General features: G+C 39.8%; 1 protein-coding gene across 2 annotated transcripts in view; it reads left to right on the forward strand.

Annotated features, from left to right (window-relative positions):
- INTS4 (integrator complex subunit 4) overlaps positions 1 to 17,118 on the forward strand; it is an 87,914-nt gene extending 70,796 nt beyond the window's left edge. For both annotated transcript variants that reach the window (XM_036220953.1, XM_016161505.2), the window contains exons 17-23: positions 200 to 280; positions 2,679 to 2,809; positions 7,888 to 7,947; positions 9,434 to 9,593; positions 9,819 to 9,962; positions 12,869 to 12,989; positions 16,719 to 17,118. In XM_036220953.1, coding sequence (XP_036076846.1) covers positions 200 to 280; positions 2,679 to 2,809; positions 7,888 to 7,947; positions 9,434 to 9,593; positions 9,819 to 9,962; positions 12,869 to 12,989; positions 16,719 to 16,897 — 876 coding nt within the window. In that variant the 3' untranslated portion in view covers positions 16,898 to 17,118. The remainder of the gene's footprint in view (positions 1 to 199; positions 281 to 2,678; positions 2,810 to 7,887; positions 7,948 to 9,433; positions 9,594 to 9,818; positions 9,963 to 12,868; positions 12,990 to 16,718) is intronic.
- Positions 17,119 to 22,273: the final 5,155 nt, after the last annotated feature.

The raw sequence follows: 22,273 nt of genomic DNA on the forward strand, positions 1-22,273 counted from the left end.
TGAGAAGGAGTTGATTTAGCTCAAACCACTGGTCTCCTCGCTTTCCATACTAAGTACGGCTTATTGGCTTAAAAGAATAAGACTGAGAGGAAGTCCTGATTATGGTAGATTTTCAAAGCAAAACAAACATGTAAGCCTCAAATAATATGCCAGTCTTCGTGACTTCTGTGTTCTGTTCTTTCCTGATTTGTCTTCGTAGGCCTTACAGGAAAAGCTGTGGAATGTGGCTGCCCCTTTATATTTGAAGCAGAGTGATTTGGCGTCAGCTGCAGCAAAACAGGTAAGCTTAGTGAGACTTTCTCTTCAATAGATCTCTGTCCAGTGATCGTCTCAACTAAGTCAGAGCCAGAGGCCTTCACAGGGCTCCATGTATCTGCTGTGGCCTCCCCAATTTCACCCTATGATGACAGAAGTTAGTGATATGAGAAGCAGCATAATTAGAGGTCACAGCATTGGCTTAAGGGTCTGCCTCTAATTTGCTTGGTGGTATTGAGCAGATTACTTAATTTTTGGATTTTTTCTTCTGTAAAATATGGTAGTTCAATTAGATGCTTTCCAAGATTCTTTTGTATTCTAAAATATTATCAGTTTGTATTTCAGACATACTAAAATCTGGCTTGCCTTGATGTTCTGGTGAGGGCTTCATGGCTCCTGCGTTCTGCTTGCAAGCTCTAGTCTGAGACATAAGACCTTTGAGCCAGGAATTGAATTGAATGAGAAGGAGTTGATTTAGCTCAAACCACTGGTCTCCTCGCTTTCCATACTAAGTACGGCTTATTGGCTTAAAAGAATAAGACTGAGAGGAAGTCCTGATTATGGTAGATTTTCAAAGCAAAACAAACATGTAAGCCTCAAATAATATGCCAGTCTATCATGAATCTTTCATCTGAAAATGTAGCTGAACTCATTTTCAGGTTGTTTATATTTTTAGCCGGTACCATCTCTCGAATGTTAAAACATCCTTATGTTTCTCCTCAGTTCATTAAGTAGCATTTCATTTTATTTGGTTTGAGCTTATTTCTTTCTAGCTTTGAGCGGTTTTCCTTCATTCTTTTTCTTCCCTGCTCTTTAATTCCCCCACCCTCGCCACTTCCACCCCTGCCTGACCTATAGATGTTGCTGTTTCTCCTTAAGAGCTGGATCTCTGAAGGCGGGGTGTCTCCTCCTACACACTCACAGCATGCACCCGGGGCCTGGTGCCCTTGGGGCCTGGCACCCGCAGTGCACTCGAGGGGGCCTGGCGCACCTGTGGGGTCTGGTGCACCTGGGGTATGGTCTGCAGCTCCACTGGGGTGTAAACCCAGGACCTCCTGCATGTAAAGCAGATACGCTAACCACTACACTATGGAGCCACCCTGAGTTTTCCTTCACTCCTAGGGATTAGGGTTTGGTGAACTCTTCTGGGTCAGATCTTCCAGATAGTCTGTATATGACCGAGGGATTATGACTCAGTAGGAAGCTAATGATGGTGACTGTGATTGCTACATTACAGTTCCCTAAATGATTTTAAGTTTATTTTAATTAACCTTCATAGCAAATAATCCCATTAGGTAGGAATAAGTATTAAGCTCATTTTACAGGTGAAACAGTTAATGTTCAGCAAAGTTAAATTCATAGAGCTATAAGTAGTAGAGTCAGGGATTTGAGCCCAGATGCTCTGATACTCAGAGTCTGTTTTCTTTTCACTGCTCTGCTTCTGCTTCATCTTTCATCTGATCTAAACTCCCTCTCAGACCTGCTATGTGGCTTATCGTTGAGCAGTAGAACTTCATGACTCAAATCCCCAAGTGGGCCATATTGTACAAGAGGGGATCAGGGAGCAGTAGTCTGGAAGAAAGAGAGGAAAAGAGTTACCATTGCTTTGTGCCAGATACTGTGGTAAGCTCTTTTTCATGCCCCATTTTATAATGTTGATACTGTTTCTTCCCTATTTACAGATAGGGAAACAGGGGTACTGTGTAATTAAGTAACTTGTCTTACTGTTAGTTGTAGGAGAGCCTGGAGTTATTTCTTTGACTCCAAAGCTTTCAAAGGAAGACAAGCACAAAAAGGGAAAGGGAAGAGAGAAGCATCATTTAGTTGGGAGTAGCTGATTTGGATAGAATAGAGCAAGAGCTTAAGATGCAGTAGGCTTGAGCTGAGGTAATAGAATCTGTTTTCTGCACTTACTCCCTCCCCAAACTCGCTTCGACAGATGAGGTATGTAGAACAGTCTGTCTAGATGACTAAAAGGTGGTTAACAGTTCTCGATGTTATATTCTTGAGGACTTCTCCCAGGGATTGGGTTTTCATACATAGTATATATTCATTTGTTTCCACGGCACAGTGAATTTGGTTTAGGGTAACAAGCAGTGCTTTACAATTATGTCAGTGATCACACTTTCATATCTTCACATCATCAACTAAAAATATTTTATTACGAGAACGTCTTTTTTTCGGTTGACAAAATAATTTATTCTCTTTTTGTAAGACATACTATACATTTTTCTCAACACTTAAAAATAAATTTCTTTCAAATTAATTTCTCTCAATGTAGGCACTTAAAAAAATCTCAGTTCAGAATTAAAGCATAGGCAGTAAAAAAAAAAAACTCAGTTCCAAGTTACACCTACAATTCTGTGCTGCTTTCAAGGAAGACTTGATATTTTTACTGATTGTTAATTACCTTTTCCTTATAGATCATGGAAGAGACCTACAAAATGGAGTTCATGTACAGTGGTGTGGAGAATAAACAAGTGGTGATTATACATCACATGAGGCTGCAGGCCAAAGCTTTGCAACTTATAGTAACAGCACGAACTACTCGGGGGTAAGATGTGCAGCTGGTCCAAAGGGGTGGCATGATCCTTTCAGAGACATTCAGAGATCTCACCAAGGTTAATTATAAGTAAAATGATAGTTAGGAAAGATTAGCTAAGGGATATTAATATTAATTTTTTCAGATATTCCAAGTTCTATTCTTGGGTTAGATTAGATCCCTGGAAAAACCCTTCAATGGCTATGCCTATAGCATAGCATAGGACTTATCTGGGTACAAGGACTTTCTGTATAGTCCGTGATAGATTTAATAATTTAGTACCAGGAACCATTTTTTTCTCTTTCAAAGGGACTAGTAAGCTTTCTCCCAGTCAGTAAAGACAAGTTAAGAGAATATATTGTACAGTGAGGCTACCTTATTCAAATAGTGACCTCTCCACTTACTAGTTATTTGATTATGGATGGGTTTTTAAACCTCTCTTGCGCCTTGTTTCCCTCTCTATAAAACAAGAATGACAGCAGCATCTGAATCTTGGGATTTCTATGAAGAATTAATTGGGTAACATGTAAAAGTGCTCAGCATGGTACTTGGTACATAGTAAGAATTCAATATAATGGTAGCTGTTAGACTTTCTGATAAGGAGAATTGCCATATTTCATCACTTCAAAAATCCACATTTTTAATTTTAATTTTAACTTCTCTGAAATCAGGAATTTTGATGGTGTGCTATAGTTTGATTGAAAGTGTTTTTTGTTTCTTGGTGTTTCACAAAATAAAGATTATCTTAAGAATAATGGCATCATAGATTTGATATAGTACAGTATTTATGTAACTCATTGCCAGATCAAAGACACATCTGATGCTTGATTCAGCAGTTGTGTCAACCTAAAAGTGGTGTAGAGAAATAAATGTGGGTGTTTAAGTACTGAAAAATACAGATCGGAAAGGACATTCTGAATATTATTTTATTTTTTCACTTATCTTGATAGTGACCTGATAAACTTGGGTATTAATTTAATTTTAGTGATATCCATACATTCATTTAACAAATGTTTAATCCCTACTACTACTCAGTCACTGCTGAGAAGAGATAGGTGTTTGTGATGGCATCTATACTTTTTTATTTAAAGAAAGTAGATGTATTTTTCAGTTTATATATTATAACTGTAAAAATTTAAATATTGCAGATTAAGTGAAGGTCGTCTGATAATCTACCTTTTCTACAACAGTTGTCAACAGATTTTTCCCAAGCCTGATAAACAGTGGTAGATTATAAATCAAATCGTAATATACTTTGCTTTTCTGTCTCTTTTTCATTTCATCCAACAATGTAATATTTAATTTTTTATGTCAATATATAAAGATTCTAACATGTTGATCTTTATTCATGCTGTATTATTTTATATTTTCCATTTGTATGCATTCTTGCTTCTTTTTTTCATTTTTGATTTTTACTTAATCTGTTTTTTCTCCTTGTTTCTTCTTCCAGGGGTTTAAGTGTTCTGTACCCTAATTCTTTTTTTTTTCTGTACCCTAATGCTAACCTATTCAAGTGAGAGGCAGAATGTAGTAGTTAAGAGGGCTGTGGTGCCTTATTGCTTGGATTCAGATACTGACTCCACCATTTGCAAACTTAGTGACCTTGGACATGTTACATAAACCTTCTATGCCTCAGTTTGTTCCTTTTAAGTTAAACTGAGATAATAATACTTATATGTAAATTCCTTAAAATATTACCTGGCGTATTCAGAGTAAATTCATGATAAAAGCTCATATTAGTTGTCTAACTTGTATTTTTAGTCATATATTTTTAGTCAATATATTAAACTATATCAGCATAAAAGAATTAAATGGAATTTATGATAACTTCTACCATGATCACCTCAGATCAAAATGAAAGTTTTAGTGTGCTTTTATTGGGTTGCCTCATACTGTTTAATTTGGAATTTAGTTTCAGCTTATGTTTTTATAATACATCTCTTATTTTAAGAATTCTTTCTTAAAATATGCATTCATCTTTATACATATATTGTGAAAATTATTTAGCTCCAACTTGCTTACCATTTGTGCTTTTTATCCTACAGTTGCCTTTTAAAATTCGTTGTTCTAACTCCTATTTGAGTGGAACACCTTCTCTACTAATTGTTTTTCAGAATAAGTTTATAAGTAGTATACTCCTTGGGACCTTACATGTCCGAAACTGCCTTTCTTTTGCTCGCATACATAAATGGAATTCTTTCAGAACTCTGTAAATATTACTGTGCTGCCATTTAGTATTTAATGTTGCAGTTAAGGATGTTTGATGTCAGCCTGGTTCTCTTTCTTTCATAAATAGCTTATTTTTACTGGCTCAAAGCTGTAAACTTTTCTTTCTGTTTAGAATTCAGAAATTTCACCAGGATGTGTCTAGGTATGTGTTTCCTTTTGATAGTCTTAGTGACCTTCATTGGGACTTTGAAGTCTCAACTCTGTTTTGAACATGAGTTTTTTTTTCCTCCCTCCATTATTTCTTTAATTACTACTTTTTCCATCCAGTTCAGTCTCTCATAATAGATATTGTTATCTTCTGGATCTATTTTTCCTTATCTTTTCTCTCATAATTTCAGGTTTTATTTTTCTTTGACTATATTCTGAGTAAATTCCTCAATATGCTTTCTTAATTTACTATTTCAGTTTTCATCATTTTTCGTTCTAGTATTCGATTGTTTGATTTTATTCTTATAGTAGTTTCCTCTTATCCACAGGAGATATCTTCCAGGACCTCCAGTGAGTTTCTGAAACTGCAGATAGTATTGAACTCCATATATACTATGTGTTCTCCTCCACATGCATTCCTTTTCAACTTAAAAGAAGCACTTTATGGCTTCTATTTGGCATATCCTAATTGCCAGCATCACTACTCCTGTGCTTTGAGGCCTCTATTAAGTCAAATAAGAATTATTTGAACACAAGCACTGTGATACTTCAGCAGTCAATCTGATAACCAAGATGATCACTAGGTGAAAAACAGGTGGTTGGTATAGGTAGCGTGGATGCGCTGAACAACGGGGTGATTCATGTCCCAGGTGGAACAGTGAGATTTCATCATGTTGCTGAGAATGGCGTACAGTTTCAAACTTAAGAAATTATTTATTTCTGGAATTTTCCATTTAATATTTTCAGACTACAGTTGACCATGGGTAACCAAAACAACAGAAAGTGAAACCGTGGATAAGGGGACACTACTGTTTATTTCAAAGTGTGCTTTCTTCTCTGTACCGTTTTTGTAGCATTTTCTCTTGCTCTATCAATGCAATAGCCTTTCAGATCTCCTCTTAACTCTCATGGTGGGTACTCATTCAAAAATTTTTAAAAAGTTTCTTTGCGTTCTTGTCTTTACAATCTCCTCATGATTATCCTTATAACATCAAGTAATTTGCCATTGTCTTTTTATACTTATCAATGAAAGTCTAGACTAGTTTAAATTGGTAATTAGTGTAAGCTTCCTCCACAGCTGTAGACCAATGCTTGATTTTCCCTAGTGGGCCTCATTTTTCCACTGCTTTCCTTCCTCATCCCAAGGAAAAAGTAGGGGTTCTTAGTGGTAGATTTCTACTTCATGTAGTATGCAGGTGAGGCTGTCTGCTTTGTTTTGGGGTTTAGGGAAAGTTCTAAAATGTCTTTGTATTTTACTGCTTGGAAGCTCTCTAAGCTGGTTCTATCTAAGCAGGCCAAAAAATGGCACTGCTTAGACAGATTGCTTTCCTTTCAGCCCCTGCTCAGCTGGAGTTCTTCCATTCAGCCATCTCACCCCTAACAGTTGTTGGTTGGTTAACATCACTATCAAATTTCTGTTCCACTACGGTAGTTTATCAGAGCTAAGAAAGTTTCAAGTGCTACCAGTTTAGGAAAACAGTTTAACTGAATGTTGCTTGTAGAGTAAGTTTCCATTTGCCATTTCTCATTTATTCTTTCATTCAACAAATACTTATTGAATAGCTGATTATGTCAGGAAGTATATCATGAACAATACAAAGTCCCTACTCTCATAGAGCTTTCATTTAGTAGAAAGACTAAACTAGTGTATCAAAAGCCTTGACACCATTCTCTGACATGCTTTTATGTAAGGAAAAGAGTATTTGTTTTTCTTTACTGGAACGTTATTCCTCCAATGAGTAATATATAATGAAAATAAATTGGAAGTTTTATGCAGAAATTACAAAAAATAAAATGCACAGAGATCAAAAGGGAAAAATATCTTGTGTGATAAGTTGTATCGGCCCAACATGTTGCCTGGATTATGTATGCAGCATGTTTGTACTGAAATGAAATACTCAAGTACTATGACGCTGAAGAAGTCAAGATAGAGAGGAAAGAATATACTCTGTGTCTGTGGACAAAGTAGTAACAAAACGTATTGCCCTTCTGCATGAGAATTTGACCTTTGGTTAACTTTCTAGGTCTATTCCCTGGAAACCTGATAGTGTCAACTATATTGCTAGGTAATACTGCTGTGGTAAAAATCTCTGAGAATTGCATGTAGACTAGAAGGAACCATAAGTGAACTATAATAACCTGATGTTGGCACCATAGCTTTGGGCTTTATTGAATGCACTGATTCTTGTAACTGGGCATATCCCTCATAGGAAGGCTGGGATATATGCCTATGGAGTTGTTTTAAGAAATATTAGCACCTTTGGAACATTAGGACAGTCTCCACACTTGTTTCACACTCATCTCATTACATCCAAACTGTCAGCCACAGAGTCAGATCTCCCAGACAGCTATGTGGGCTGCTGAATGGACTGCTGCAAGGACTCTCTCAGAGGAGGACTGTGACACTGCACTGCCTGCAAGCCGTGTTCCTTTCCTATACCCTTAATGAATTTGGTGCCAAGTGTGGCCTGTGATGAGTCTTTAATTTTGAATGTTTGTCGAGCCTCATGGGCACTTCAGTTTTAATCAGGTCTTGGGTTCCTGAAAAATACTTCCCCTAAGTCCATTAGCAGTTTTCTGTTTCTCTGAGAGTTAATTTTAATGTTGTAATGTGCTCATGTTTCATGTAGGCTCACGTTTCTCAGACTTTGGTCCTCACTCCTCAGTTGGCAGATTTCACAAAGAAGCTCCTTTTCTTCTTTTTTTTTTTATAGAGTTGATCCTTTATTTGGGATGTGTGAAAAATTTTTACAGGAAGTGGACTTTTTTCAAAGGTAAATATTTCATCACTCTTCTAGCTTATTCAGTCTTGGTTATGCGGAGAGTAGCACTCTAGAATGACAAGAGTGTGATCACAAGCAAAAATTCTTGATTTAACCCAAGAATCCACGCTATTATCTTTGACAGTGAACCCTAAATTGTGTATTTTCTTTAGTGGTGTATAACCTTCTTTAACCTTAGCTTCAGACCTAAACATTTAGCAACAGACTACTAAAAACATCAGGAGCCATTTGGATTCAGCACTCAGCTGGGCCATAAAAAGACAAGTATTATAGGGGAAAACTCATGAACTCTTTTGTCGAAAAGTCACAACTTATCTTTTCATAAACCAATGATCTTAATGTACAAAAGATTGTTCCATAATTCTGTACCCACAGAATTAAAAGAAATAAATTTCTTTTATTTTATGGAAACTATTTGCTTTCTCAGAGTTATGTAGAAGCAAATAAGTTGAAACAGATGCAGTAGATGAGCAGAAGGCTTGGCGAAGTAGTGAGAGTCCAGGTAGAGACCAGACCTATGGTGTGCCATTAATAGAATACCATGAAGAAGGCATTTATAGGATTTTAATTAATTGATTAATTTCATTTTGCCACCCCTTCTCCCAGCCCCCATGAACTTTACCAACCCAGAGATTTATATGACTCTACACTTATTCTCATTCCATTTGGGTAATGAATGATAGCTTTTATAAGGCTGGGTTGCAGTACCACCCTTCACCAATAGGTGTTCCTCTCTAGCAAATGATACAGTCTACCTTGGCTCTTTAAGATCCTGGCTTCAAATCTGAACTAAGTTCATGTCTTACTTTTGGTTTTAGATTCTTTAAAGTAGTCTGTTTTTGCACAGTTATGTTGAAGAGATTTTTGGAAAGGTGACAGCTCTGAATTACTAAAGTTCCTCTTCTGTTTAGAGCTGCTCATTCTTTCTTAGTTCAGTCTCTGAGTCCCTATACACTTAGGTCACCTCCTCAGTGAAATATTTTTTGACGATCCCCTTCCACAAGGTAGAAGTACTGTAGAATCAGTCAGAGCTGGGAATAAGTTACTTAACTTTTAAAGTCTCAATGCAACACCATTCTAAGTCTCAGTGTTCCTATCACTTGAATATAAATTCTGTTAAGATAGGCATTTCCATTTCTTTTGCTCACTGTTATGTCCCCAGTTCCTAGAATATTACCTGTCACTTGGTAGGTCCTAAAGACACATCTGTTAAGTTAAATTAACGAGTCTACAATATGGGGAAAATAATTCTAACAGTACATAGGATTTCTGGGAGGATTAAAACATTTAAGAGTATACCTGGTACATAATAGGTTTTCAGTAAACTAGGCTATTATGATGATCATGTCATTAAAGCATAATTAGGTAGGTACCTGGCCATCTCAGTCACTTTTTCTGCCTTGGGGCTTGGCAGATGATTGGGGTTTAGCCTGTGGTGAATAAATGCATAGTTGTTTGCTTTTGTTTGTTTCTCCAGGTGTTTCATTGCTGATTTGCCCCACCTGCAGGACAGCTTTGTGGATAAACTTCTTGACCTCATGCCCCGACTCATGACTTCTAAACCTGCAGAAGTAGTCAAAATTCTACAGACCATGCTGCGGCAGAGTACTTTCCTGCATCTCCCCCTTCCAGAGCAGGTCAGGGTCTCTGTCATATCCCTTTAGGGCAGGTCTGTCCTAAGAGTGAAAACTGCTCACCTTGGTAATCTTCTTTTGCTATTGGAGCAGCTGAGCTAGAGCCTGTCCTGTGATTGACTCTCACATGCCTACCCATTAGATAAGGAGACAGAAAGGCACCGGTCCCTTTTTGTTGCCTAGGTATGACCCGCCTTTGGAATCATTGCATTTTCTTCTTGCTCACAGATCCACAAAGCCTCAGCCACCATCATTGAGCCGGCAGGCGAGTCAGACAACCCTTTGCGGTTTACATCTGGGTTGGTGGTGGCCCTGGATGTCGATGCAACCCTGGAACATGTGCAGGATCCTCAGAGCACCGTGAAGGTCCAGGTCTGTCCATGTTTGGTCCCCATGGAACTTGTGTACTGACTTTGTGTCGAAGCATATAACTTTAGCACCCATTCAGTCCCTACTTGAAGGACAGAAACTGGTACCCAGAAAGGAGTCACTAAATGACAGGGCCCTCTCTATTCTTATAATGTGAGGATAAGACTTGGTCTTTTCAGGGCTATAAGCAAACTGTAACAAACAAGTCATTTTTAAGCTGTGGGCAGGTCAGCTTGGTGAAAATTTATAGGTAGGAAAAATCAGTCATTAAGGAGTATTTTTTTCCAAGTTAGAGACATATCTATTCAAGACATGAGAGATGAAGTAGAGACACTAATCAGTTTAGACATTCTGCTATTAAGCCCCACAAAGAGTGCTACCCATTTTATCCATCTATCTGTCCATTCTTCCATTCATGCAGTAATGTTTACTTATTGCATATGCTTTGTGTTAGTGTTTCAAAGGTAAATATGTCAGAATTCCTGCCCTCAGGATGCTTAGTTTCAGTGAGATACATATACATGGTTCTAGTCAAGATCCTAGAAGGGTAGAGGGAAAATTACTTTACCTTACCTACAGGGTTATTTCCAAATTTTGACTAGTATCAAAAATTTGAAATATACTTTAAAAAAATTTTTAAGAAATACTCTGGAGAGGCACTTAATTTGGAGACCGGTGGAGGCTGAGGGGAAAAAGGCTTTGTGGAGATGCTGGTGGATGGTGAGATCTGAAAGAATGAATAAGAGCGAAGAATAAGGGGAAAAGGACATGTTCTGGGCAGAAGAGATATGAATAAAAGTAGGAATGCAAGCATTGGCAGTAAGTACAGTCAGAGGACAGAAAAACAGCCTGGTGCAGACAGGGAAGGCTTCCTGGAAGAGATAAAGATGAATCAGGCCCTAAAGATGGTAATATTTGCCTGTGGTGACAGTAGAAAAGAAACTGTGTAGCTTCCCAGCAGGAATTATTATAAATCATGAGACCTACAGAGAAATAATTCTGAGCTGGCTGTACTTAGTGGTTTTTTGTTTTGGGTCTTCCCCTCCCCTCCCCCCCACCCCCACATCGCCTGCCCACATTAGCGGTTTTCCACCTAACTGCACTTCAGAATTACTAAGAAAACACTGAAAAGTACTGCACAGGCCTCAACCTACGCCAGTTAAATCAGTTCTAAGAGTAAGGCTCACAGGTTAGTTTTCTGTTATTGTTTTGTGTTTTTTTCTTTTTGAGCTCATACGTGATTCTAATGTACAGCTGTGGTTGAGAACCATTGCTTCACGTTGTCCCTAAAAAAGTTTACTGAGCATAAATGAGATTGTAGACAGATTGTTTAAGGTTATCTGCTGAACTCTACTGAAAAATCTCCAAAGCAGCTCCACTACACTCATGGCCAAACTGTTTGGATGCCTCTACAGTCAGAGAGATGGGAAACTCACTCTCTGCTCATGAGGCAGCTCTATCGACTGGAAAACTCTGTCCAGCCACCATACCCGAACACCTGTTCTGGACAGTGCTTTAGGTGCTAGGGATGTAGCTGTGAACATGACTGAGATTACGTCAAGATTACATTCTCTGTTAAACTGATGTATATCAGTTCTTTAAAGCATGCCCTATAGGAACTCCATCCAATAATACTTCAGTTAGCCTGATTCAGGCCTACTATACTATACCTGATGATAGAGGAGGTGTGGTTTTTTAGTTTTTTGAAATTCAGAATATAATTCATGTGGCTGTTTTCTTCCCCTGACCTACTTGGGTCACAGACTTCTGAGCTGCACTTGGGAGCAGTAGAGGAATAAAGGCAGGCTTCCAGTGACTGTTTCACAGGGGGGGTCAAGGCCTTTCACCATGGAAAGTTTTGCTGAGAACTCTGGGAGATTCTGCTACTTTTATCATTTTCTTTTCCATGCTCATTACTATTTCAGCCCTCCGTCGCCCCTCTTTTTTTAGAAAGTGAAGCCCAAGTTTTGTCTTTAAAGATAACATGGATCAGGAAGCTGGGATACCTGCATCTTTCTGTTGTAGTAGGTTTGAGGCCTGGCGATAGAGTGGCGAGTAGCAGCTTTAAAAGAGAAGGGTAGAACTGGGGGTGGGAGTGAAGATCTGAGAAGAGAGGAATATTATGAGGCGGGTGGATTGAGACATGTCTCCGAATTTCAAATTGAAAGACCCATATGGTTCTCTACTTTGCCTTTATCTGTATATTTATATCGTGCAGATCCTGTCCTATGTGATTCTAGGATAAGCTTCATTTGTTCATGTTGTTCCTTTGCACACTGTGCAGTGCAATAGGCTGTCTTTGCAGACAGCCGTGCGCCCCCCCCCACCCCCCCACCCCCACCCCCCCGTCCCCGGGATACTGAGGAAGGAACTCTGTGGCAGTTTGTGAGATCTGAAGAACTGGCCAGTGATTTGAGCAGACCCTTCTTCATTGAACACTGCATCTGTAGAAAGAGACAGATAAACAGCTTAGCTGCTTTTAATCTAGCAGACAGAATATAGTTACAAAATTATTCTTAATAGTTGGTGGATGGGGATGGGTGCTGGGCCATGATATGATTCAGAGCCAGGAGGAGAGAGAGTCATCCTGATGGGGGTTCCTGGAAGACTTTTCATGTCAGGATTAATATTTTTACCTTATCTTTTGTCCTTAATAGAGAGAGACACTTTATTCCTCTCACCATGAATTCAGGAAACATTTACCAAACACTGCTTCGTGCTGGGGCAGAGGGTATAGAGATGTCAGCAGTGTTGCCCTCCCTTCAAGGAGCAGTCTTTTGTTAAGGGCTAGTGTCATCTTTTCCTTTTGTTTTGGTGTTCACAAGAGCTGTCACCAGCAATTTCGTTAAAAGCTCATGGCTCTTCTGCCTCTTTTTTTTTTTTTTTTCTGATATCCGTTACCTCTTTAGGTCTTATATCCAGATGGCCAGGCTCAGATGATTCACCCCAAGCCTGCGGACTTCAGGAATCCTGGCCCAGGGCGGCACCGGCTCATCACTCAGGTGTATCTCTCTCACACTGCCTGGACAGGTAAGGAGTCAGTGAGCCAGGATGGGCAGGAAAGTATGCTCCTGGTGATCACACTCACCCTAAGGCATTTGGTTTTTTGCATGGATGAATCGAGCCTGCTGAGGATGGTACATGATTTCTTAAGGAGGTTAAAATCTCAAACTGGGTACATTTAAACTAATTTGCTACATTGCTTTAATTGCATGAGGCATAAGATTTTGTCAGAAGATATGTAGATTACAATAGAATGAAGTCTCATGGAAAGACCCTTAAGGCTAGATGCCGGGAGACTGTTTTCCTGTCCTAATTCTGCCACTGACTTGCTGAGTAACCTTGGACAACCCACTCTCCCTTCTTAAATCTGTTTACTTACTTTTTAAATGAAGATAATTCTCGATCTACTAGTTAATTCTGAGAATAGCTGTGTCTGGAGATTAATCAGTTTTGTACTTCTTACCAAAAATTTAAAATCATTCTCTTTTTGTATATGAACAATTCAGTTTGTTCCCCCCAAAACAAGTAAAATGACAATGATTACTGCCCTCCCTTCCCACATGAGCTGGTTTGTGGGGTAATGCAAAGTAAGATGATCTGTTTATGCTTTACCCTCCCATACAGTGCTGTGTACTGCCTCAATAATTTGTGAAAGGTCAGGGAGGTTGCTTAAGTTTTTTTGTTTTTGTTTTTGTTCTTAATTCGTAAGAATAAAATGAGACAACACGAGGGCAAAGACATTACATTTCAAGCCTGTAAGGCTGCTTTGGAAACTTTAAAGAGACTCACTCTGCAGGGAGAATTGGCCTCGCTGGTATTTCCTAAATCATTCAGGATGATTCAGAAGAATGGTTGTTACTGGAAGAGAAGGTGTTTAATGCCACAGATTTGGTTTATTTTAGAAATAAGTGGATGCCTTCTGGAATTTTCTTTCACTGTGTTTTTAAATACATTAATAACTTAAATACCATTATTAATGATTTCCTTCTATCAGGTGTGTTAGGTTATAGGTGTTAGTTATAGATGACTTTATAAAGTTTTCACAAAGAAGAAGGTGGTGCTGTTGAATGTCAGGGCAGCCCCTTTGGGGGTCTGGTGACCCTGAACCTGGCAGAATTGAGGGGGCATCCAGCAATGCTTTTCCCAGGATTAGCATCCCTCATCTCATATTCTTGCTGCCTGGAATGTTTCTGCACTATTTGCCAAACCTCTAGTCCCACAGGAAGGTAGAATTCCTTACTCTAATCTCTTCTGGTGAATGGATTCTAGATATGGGGAAAATGCTGTGGGACAGCATTGCTGTGGCAAGGCTGGGGGCGGGGCGGGAAGAGGGTGCCTGCAAATCGCAGTATGCTAGAGCTCAAAGGAGCTGGAAAGGCCCCTACGGGCCTACTGATTTGCCCTTGGTCACACAGCAAGTCATCGCCTGAAAAAGGGCTACAATCCAGGCTGTCCTGAGCCGGAAGAATTATAATTTATCCAGGATCATTTCCTCTGATAGGTTCCTACGCAGTCACTATTATAAATCTATCTGTCAGTTTTCTGCATAGCACTTAACTAATGTCAGATTTTTTTTTTAATTTGTTGACTGTCTCTCCAATTAAAATGTAGGCTCCTCTAGAGCAGGGAATTTGCTCATTTTTACCTCTGTGTCCCCAATACTTCTATATCCTGAGTCCCTAAGTGCCAGACATGTAGTGGGTGCTCAATAAATAATGAAAACTGAATACAGGATTCCAAATGTGCAGTTAAAATTCATTTAATCCTTAGACCAACCTTCTGGTGGGAATTAGGATTCTGTTCTTCATTTTATTGATGCCTAAATGGAGGCCGACGAAGCTGGTCCATGGGGATGCTGAGGCCGGCACTCAGATTTCCTTACTCCTAAATCCTTTGGTTTTTTTACTAAACCATGCTGCTTCTGACCTGGGAAACATGTTTACATTCTGAATGCACCTATGCCTTCTTCCTTCTAATCAAGCTCCCTACCAGCGGCCTCTTCTCTGGGAGGCAGGATGCTGACAGGTCAGAAGCTTTGAGTCACATAGACTAGGTTCCAAATTCTGCCTCCCTTGCTTTGTGATCCTGAAAAAGTTATTTTACTTCTTCGTCTCATTTTCTTTTCTGTAAGATGGGAGTAAGAATATATATCTCAAGAGAAATAGTCTTCCAGAATATGAGTAGTTTGCATGATTTGTCCCAGATGATCTTTTGTCTCTTACTTCCAGTATCCCTCTTGTTTTCTTACCTCTCTCCCTTCTTCTGAGGGCACTTGCGTCAATTGCCATTCCTATATACTGATAAGGGAAGGCATAACAACCAGGTGGAGTTGTGTCCTCTGACCTTACCAGGGTTTAGCTCCGGATAATGCAGTGAACTGAGGCTGGGTTCTGGTCCGGGATTGGCAACAGCTGTCTGGGACAAAAGAGGAGAACATAGGGGGAGAACTGATGCTGGAGTGTGGTACTAGAGAGCAGTGCTGGTTTCATTACAGATTTATTCAAGACTGATATTAGGCCCCATATTATGACAGAATGTACACCACATGAACTCTGGTAAATGGTGATGGCTGTTCTTTAGGGTAGGTGAAATTGCTCAGGCTGCCTGCAAGCCTTTCCCTTCCTGGAGCAAAGCAGTCCAGTCTCTACTCTGATCTTTAGGGAGAAGTCAAAGAGTTCTGGAGAGGCATTGAGAAGTCCCGGGACCTCTGCCCTAGTTTATTTAGATCCATTCAGCCTTCATTCCTGCCATCTGAACTTCTTAGCTTTGGGTTTACCTTTCACACGTGCACCTTATGCTCCAAGCACGAAATTAAGAAGCCTTTTGCACTTGCCCTTAGGTTTTTCTGAAATCCCCCACTCCTCTTCCTTTATCAAAGCCACATCTTTAATGGAAAGATTAATTGCTTCAGTTTATGGACTTGGCTCAAATCCTGTCACTGGTGTGAATTTGAGCAGTCACATAGAACCTCTCAGGGCCTTGGAACTTTTTTGGGATTGTGACTTTCTTTCATGATGTGGCAGGGTGAGAATTCTTAAGGTTATATACTTGGTGTAGAGCAGATGTTCTGTTTCAAAGCCTTCCTGGGCCCCCTCCTCAATACTTCTTCTAGACTCAGAGAGTATACTGTGCCCTGGGCAGCTGTCCCTGTCTATTCATCCAAACGGACAGCAATTTGAGGGAGGATTGTTTACCTTACTGAGGCCTGCTGCCTGCAGACACCAGATCGGGATTGAAATGTCACGTCATAAAAGAACAAAAGGTTTAATGACATGATTTTAGGTCCTTGAAACATGTTCTTGTTCACTGGGGAGAATTTTTTGTCAGAACTATTTCCTAATCAAAGGTTTCTTCACTAAAACAGCAGAGTCTGTGGGGGCACACAGCTGAGATCAGCTGTGCAAGAAGGGAAGTGTCTGGTCATGAGAACTGGCCACATTCATGTACCTTGCGGCCTCTGTCTTGAGGCTGGAAGGCCTTTGTGGAAGAGGGGTTCAACTCACTCTCTAATCCTCAGCAGCCATGGCCGTTAGCTGCAGGGCAGCCTCTCAGTGCATCTACAGGCTTAGGATCTGCCTCACAGGATTCTGGCTGGGAAAGTGTTTTTGTTTGGTGGGACAAAGGAAGAGTGTGGACAGATGGAGGAACATTCTTGAAACCCTACTGCTTCCATCTTTGATGTTGCTTTTACATTTCATCTCAGTTCTTAGCCATGCCCAGTCATAGAAGATTTCCTTTGTCTTTTTTTTTTTCCAGAACCATGCCAAGTGGAAGTAAGGCTGCTGCTGGCCTATAACTCCAGTTCACGCATTCCAAAATACCCCTGGATTGAGGGTGGCGAGGTATTACCCCAGGTGGAAACCAGCATCGAGGGCACCATCCCATTCAGCAAGTCTGTAAAAGTTTACATAATGCCCAAACCAGCAAGGCGCTGAGGCTCAAGTGGTCTTTATAGTCATGACCTAGAAGACCCTTCTTAGGTATCAGAGTTGAGCCAGAAGCTTGCTTGGAGGATTTCACCTGGAAATGGTGTATAGGCATAAAGGGGAACATCTAGTATCAAACACAGGATAAATTATTTTTTATTAAGCAAACAAAAACCTTCAAGTCCTCTCTTCCCTATCCCTCCCTGTAATAAAGTTGAAAAAACACCAAAGTGGTCCTTAAATTTGTGTGGCTATAGGTTCAACATTTACACCATATGCTTATATTCCTTGGGTGTGAAACAGAGATCCAGTTTTCCATACCACCTCCAAAGAGCTGCATATTGGAGTCATAATCTTGTTTCTTAAAAGCAGTAGTCTATTTGCCAGGGCCAACTCCAAAGCAGCTTTCACAGCTGTACTTTTTCACCATAGACAGTTCGGAATGACCACACATCCATTATCTTGTTGAGAAGCTCCTTCCCTAATTCAGACAATAGCTGGGCCCAGGACTGAATGAAAAGCTGGAGAATGAATCATTTTCATCCCTGAGGGAGATTCTTGATCTTGCCTGCCATTACCGTTAGACCTAAAATAGAGAAAGGCCGCATTTTAGAAGAGAAACTAGGTGTATGAGAAAGAGGGATCCAGTGTAAGAAATAAAACCACTTTCCACTACATCTCTGATGACTTCAGAGTTGAGGCCACATGTGAGTCAAAAGTGTAACTGGGATGTAAGAACAGTAAATGCGCCAGAGATGTTCACCTCTCTGTGATGAGGGCCTGTGCTAAGTTCTTTATGTGTTTTATAATCCTCACAACAGCCAGGTGAGACTTAGAGTTTAAGTCACGGGTAGGAAAACTGTACAGCAAGTAATAAAGCCTATATTCTTTCCAATTTAAGTTGATTCCAAAGGTCTGAGGTATACCACCTCAGGGGAAGTATATGGAAAAGAGCCTTCAAATCTTTAACTCTCTGTTTGTTTCTTCATCTGTAAAATAGAGATAATTATAACTTAAAGGTTGTTGATGGGTTTAATTAAATAATGCTTGGTAGAATCTGAATTTACAGCTAGTCTTAATCATATTTAGTACTTGAAAATCTTATAACAGCAATAGCAAGATCATACAGTTACTCAGAGATGGAACTAGAATTTGAAGTCAAGCATGTTTTTGACTTTTGGTTTAATGCACTTAATGTATGCCTGGCACTGTTGTAAGCCCTTCACATGAGTTAACTCATTTAACCCTAGCAACCACCTTATGGAGTACATAGTGTTACCTTCATTGGATAAACAAGGCAGTTGAAGTTCAGAGAATTAAGTAACTTGACTAGGTCACACAACTAGTAAATGACAGCTGGGATTTGAACCCAGGCAGTCTGGGTCCAGGAGGTCATAAGGAAAGAAAGATCATCTCTGGAGAGCCTACTTTTCTAGTGCGCTTGCCTATTTTGTATATCTCAAGGATGTACTATCAGTAGGTTCTCATGTATCAACAATAGATGCTCTGAAAAAGTGCCTGCCTTGGAGATAAAATGAAGCTTGAAACCAGTCTGAATACTACCATGGCCCTGACACTAGTATCTAATGATGATTGCTGGGTTGGAACATAAACAACATTAAGACTCACGGTTGCTGATTGAGACCCTTATGCCGTAACCATAGAAAGCCTACTAAGAAAAGAGTATGTTGGATCCTTTTCAGATAATGCTTCTTATATAAAAATCCTTTTAAGGTTATCTCACATTTTACAGGTGGGGAAACTGTTTTTCTCCTAAGGGACAAAACCAGGGTTGGTTTGACTTTAGGTCTTAAAACACAAAATATGTAGTACTTTTTCCAACAAAGGTGGAGCTATCCTAACGGGCAGATTTAGGCTTAGTTTCAGGATGTTTTATAAAGCTGCGTAAGAATTGAGTGGGCTGCACTAGGAGATGAGGAATTCTCCATGCTGGATGTGCTCAAACAGAGGTGGAACAAGTTCTTGACAGTTCGTTGCAAAGGAATTCAAGTATCGTATGACGAGTTGAGCTCACCTTTTAAATTCCTTTTATGCTGAATTCTCAGGTTCTGTGGAATATGAGAATCTTGATTTTTTTTTTTTTTTTTTTTTTTTTGGCCTTCTGGCTACACACTTTTTCACTGAAGTGAAAGAATGACCTTCTATTACAAAGACCTGGAAGGGAACATAAAGATCTCTCTGGTGTGGCACCTTCATTTTAGAAGTGAAGGCGCAAGCCCAGAGAGACTTAGTTTGTGCTGAAGCCAAGGCTGATGCCCCGATCGCCTGATTTTTAGTCCAATATGGTTTTCATAACAGGTGTCTGTTGACCTTTGTCGGCAGTCCACCCAGTAGTCAAAGCCAGAAACCTGTGTGTCATTTTAGACTCCTTCCTCACCCTTCATATAAAAGCAGCCATTAAGTCCTTTAGATTCTCCTTCCTTAAATGTTTTGTGATTCAGTCATCTTCTCATTATACTCACTGTTAAAACCCTGATGGAGGCCACCAGCATCTCCTAAAATATGGCATTGCTGTCCTAATGATTTCCTTGCCTCAAATCTTGCCCTCGTTGGTCCATTCTTCACACTGCTGTCAGAGTAATCTTTCTAAAACCCAGATCTGTTCACACCAGCTCCTCTGTTTAAACCCCTTTAAGTGGATCACTTCTGGTCCCAGGATAAAGTCTAAGCTCCTATCCTTGAAGGCTGTTTATGCTCCTTCTGTCATCTCATCTCATACTACCTGTCCCAGACAGTCTCTGTACTTCTCCAGCTGTGGAGAATTCCCTGCAGTTTCCAGCGTTCACCATGCTCTCTCTTGCCTCAGACCTTTGGACCTGCTGAGCCCTTCAGTTTGTCTGCTGTGGTTCTTTTCTCCTCATTCTGCAGAACTGAGCCTCATTCTAGAACATAGCTGTGTCTCCTGTGGGCTTAGTACATTGCTTCTTTGTCCCCTCCTATGCATTCTTCGAGGATAGTATTATTGTAGATTCACCAACACAAACTCCTAAAGAAGGTAGGCGGGGAAAAAGGAATCAAGAGGCTTAGAGCAAGTAACAGAGACTCAAGATTCTGAGAGCACACATTCTCTGTCAGAAGGCAGTTGCTATTCAGTGCCACTTAGTTGTTTATAAGTGTCAGATCTTCCAAAAGAGCCAGAAATCTGCATTTTTATGTAAAAAACACCCAATTAAAAAATCTTGGCTACTAAAGCAAATGTTAAAATTTAAAAATATGTTTCCAGGTAGATTTGTGCCAGTTTGCACCTTCTGCACCATTGCTGTGTGTTTACATGTCTATTTTCACTAATCTGTGAGTACCTGGACAGTAAAAATATCTGTGTTATATCCCCAGCACAGCCTCTGGCACATACCAGGCAAGGAATGAGTGAGTGAGTATAAGATAAGAATCCAGGGTAAACCTAGTACCATCAATACCTGGAAAAGCCAGCCCTAAGATTCAAATTTCTTAAAGGATTTTATGTTTGGCTTTGACATGATTGACTTCAGCAAACAGTATTATGGGGAAGAAAGATAGACCCCTAGCACTTAGCAGACTTCGTGTCTTTTTGTCTTAGGAACCACTCAAGCAAGAAGAAAACTGGGCAGTGAGGGCTATGCAACTTACAAACTCAAAAGGTTTAATAATTAAGACGTGGACTAAGTATAGTGTCACATAGAAAAATAGCTTCTCTGGGTTTTGCACGTTTTCAGCATGATGATGTACAAACAGATTCAAAGTAGGGGCTATTTTTTTAGGTTCTATACAAGGTTTAATAAACTCACTTCCAGAAACTTCTGTCTCTAAGAAGTTTGTACTATGTTCACTTTAATGTGGAGACAACTCACATAGGAACACTGATTACACCCACTGGCACTATCTTACCTCACATTTGGTTAAAAGATTTCCGTCAATAGAAAATCTGAATTTTATTAAACATCCCTCCTAGCTATATGTGTGCATGGCTTTATGAGCCTAGGGAACTGAGATCTAGAAAGATCTTGTCATCTGACAAATGACTGGTTGCAGAAAGGACACTGAGCAGGACCTCCCCAGACCACTAGGCTGGGCGATGGGTGAGTGAGGATCTCACGCCTCTGGGCCTTTTGAGGAAGTGCGTGGCGGAGAAAGATACAGGCACAGCATTGGGTCTGTCGTTTACTTGCTGGGTAAACTTGAAAAAATCCCTGTACTTTTCATTCTGATGGTCTTAGCTCATATTTTCTTGCCAAGCTACATCTTAAGTTGATGTTCTATGGATTGGCTCTCCTTGGGTCAAAAGCTATCTGGGCCAATCAAGTAATAGGATCATGTGGAGTGAAAATCAGCTTTCCGGGACTGCTGCTACAAGGGCTGGGGTGGAGCAGTTTTGTTTTTTCTTACGGCTGTGATAAATACCATGTTTAGTGAATGTCTAGTTAAAGAGTTTCCAAATATTTGTTTGAATAAATGAACATCTCATTCCTTAAGATTCAGCTTGTGTTACGTCCTTAGTAGTGTCTTCCCTAATTTTCCTTCCATCCTGGTAGGATAAGTTAGTCCATCCTTTGTGCAAACTCTGGACCTTATAACTATTAAAACGTTAACACATTGTATCATTGTTGTCTGTTTATTTGTCCATCTTCTCCATGTAACTCCTGAGTGCAGGAACTATAACATTAATATCTATACCCCTGGGCCTAGCAATAACTGGTCATAAGAAAATTAGTAAAAGACTCTCTAAATGGGCATGAATGAGAATTACTGAATAAATGAGAAAGAGTAGATGGTTCCTTTGGGCTCCAGTATTCTACAAGTCTGTGAAATAATAAGCTGCTATATTAAGAACCATAAAATGAAACTAACTGGCTTTACACAGCAGCTCTATTAATAGAAAGATAATGACAACAATGGCTTCAATTTATTGATGCCTTACTGCATTCCAGGCAATGTGCTAAGACTTTCTATGAATTACCCCATTTAATACTTAAAATAACTCAAGGTACTAATATTATCCCTGTCTGACAGGTGAGAACAGTGAGACCGAGGATTAAATCAGTGTCCAGTGAGTGGCAGAAAGCCAGTTCAAAGTCAAGGCTATTTGACACCAAAGCCTATGCTCCTAACTATAGAGAGGGGACAAGTGAAAAATACAGTGATGCTGATAATTTATCATATTTCTGTCAGACCATTCTAAGGCTTCACTAAAGCCACTTGGCATTTAACAGGACAAAGACTATCCATGCCAGTAGGGACTGTTAAAGGGCATCTAGTCCAGCCCCATAATTTTACAGTGGGACTCAGGCCCAGGAAGAATTGTCTGGAGAGGCTCAGGTTTAGTCAGTCTGCGTAGATCCCAAGTGTCAGGGCATAGCTCTTTACTGTTACTGAAATGCTCCCTAAAGT

Source organism: Rousettus aegyptiacus, unplaced genomic scaffold, assembly GCF_014176215.1.
Source record: "Rousettus aegyptiacus isolate mRouAeg1 unplaced genomic scaffold, mRouAeg1.p scaffold_m13_p_5, whole genome shotgun sequence".
NCBI lineage: Eukaryota > Metazoa > Chordata > Mammalia > Chiroptera > Pteropodidae > Rousettus > Rousettus aegyptiacus.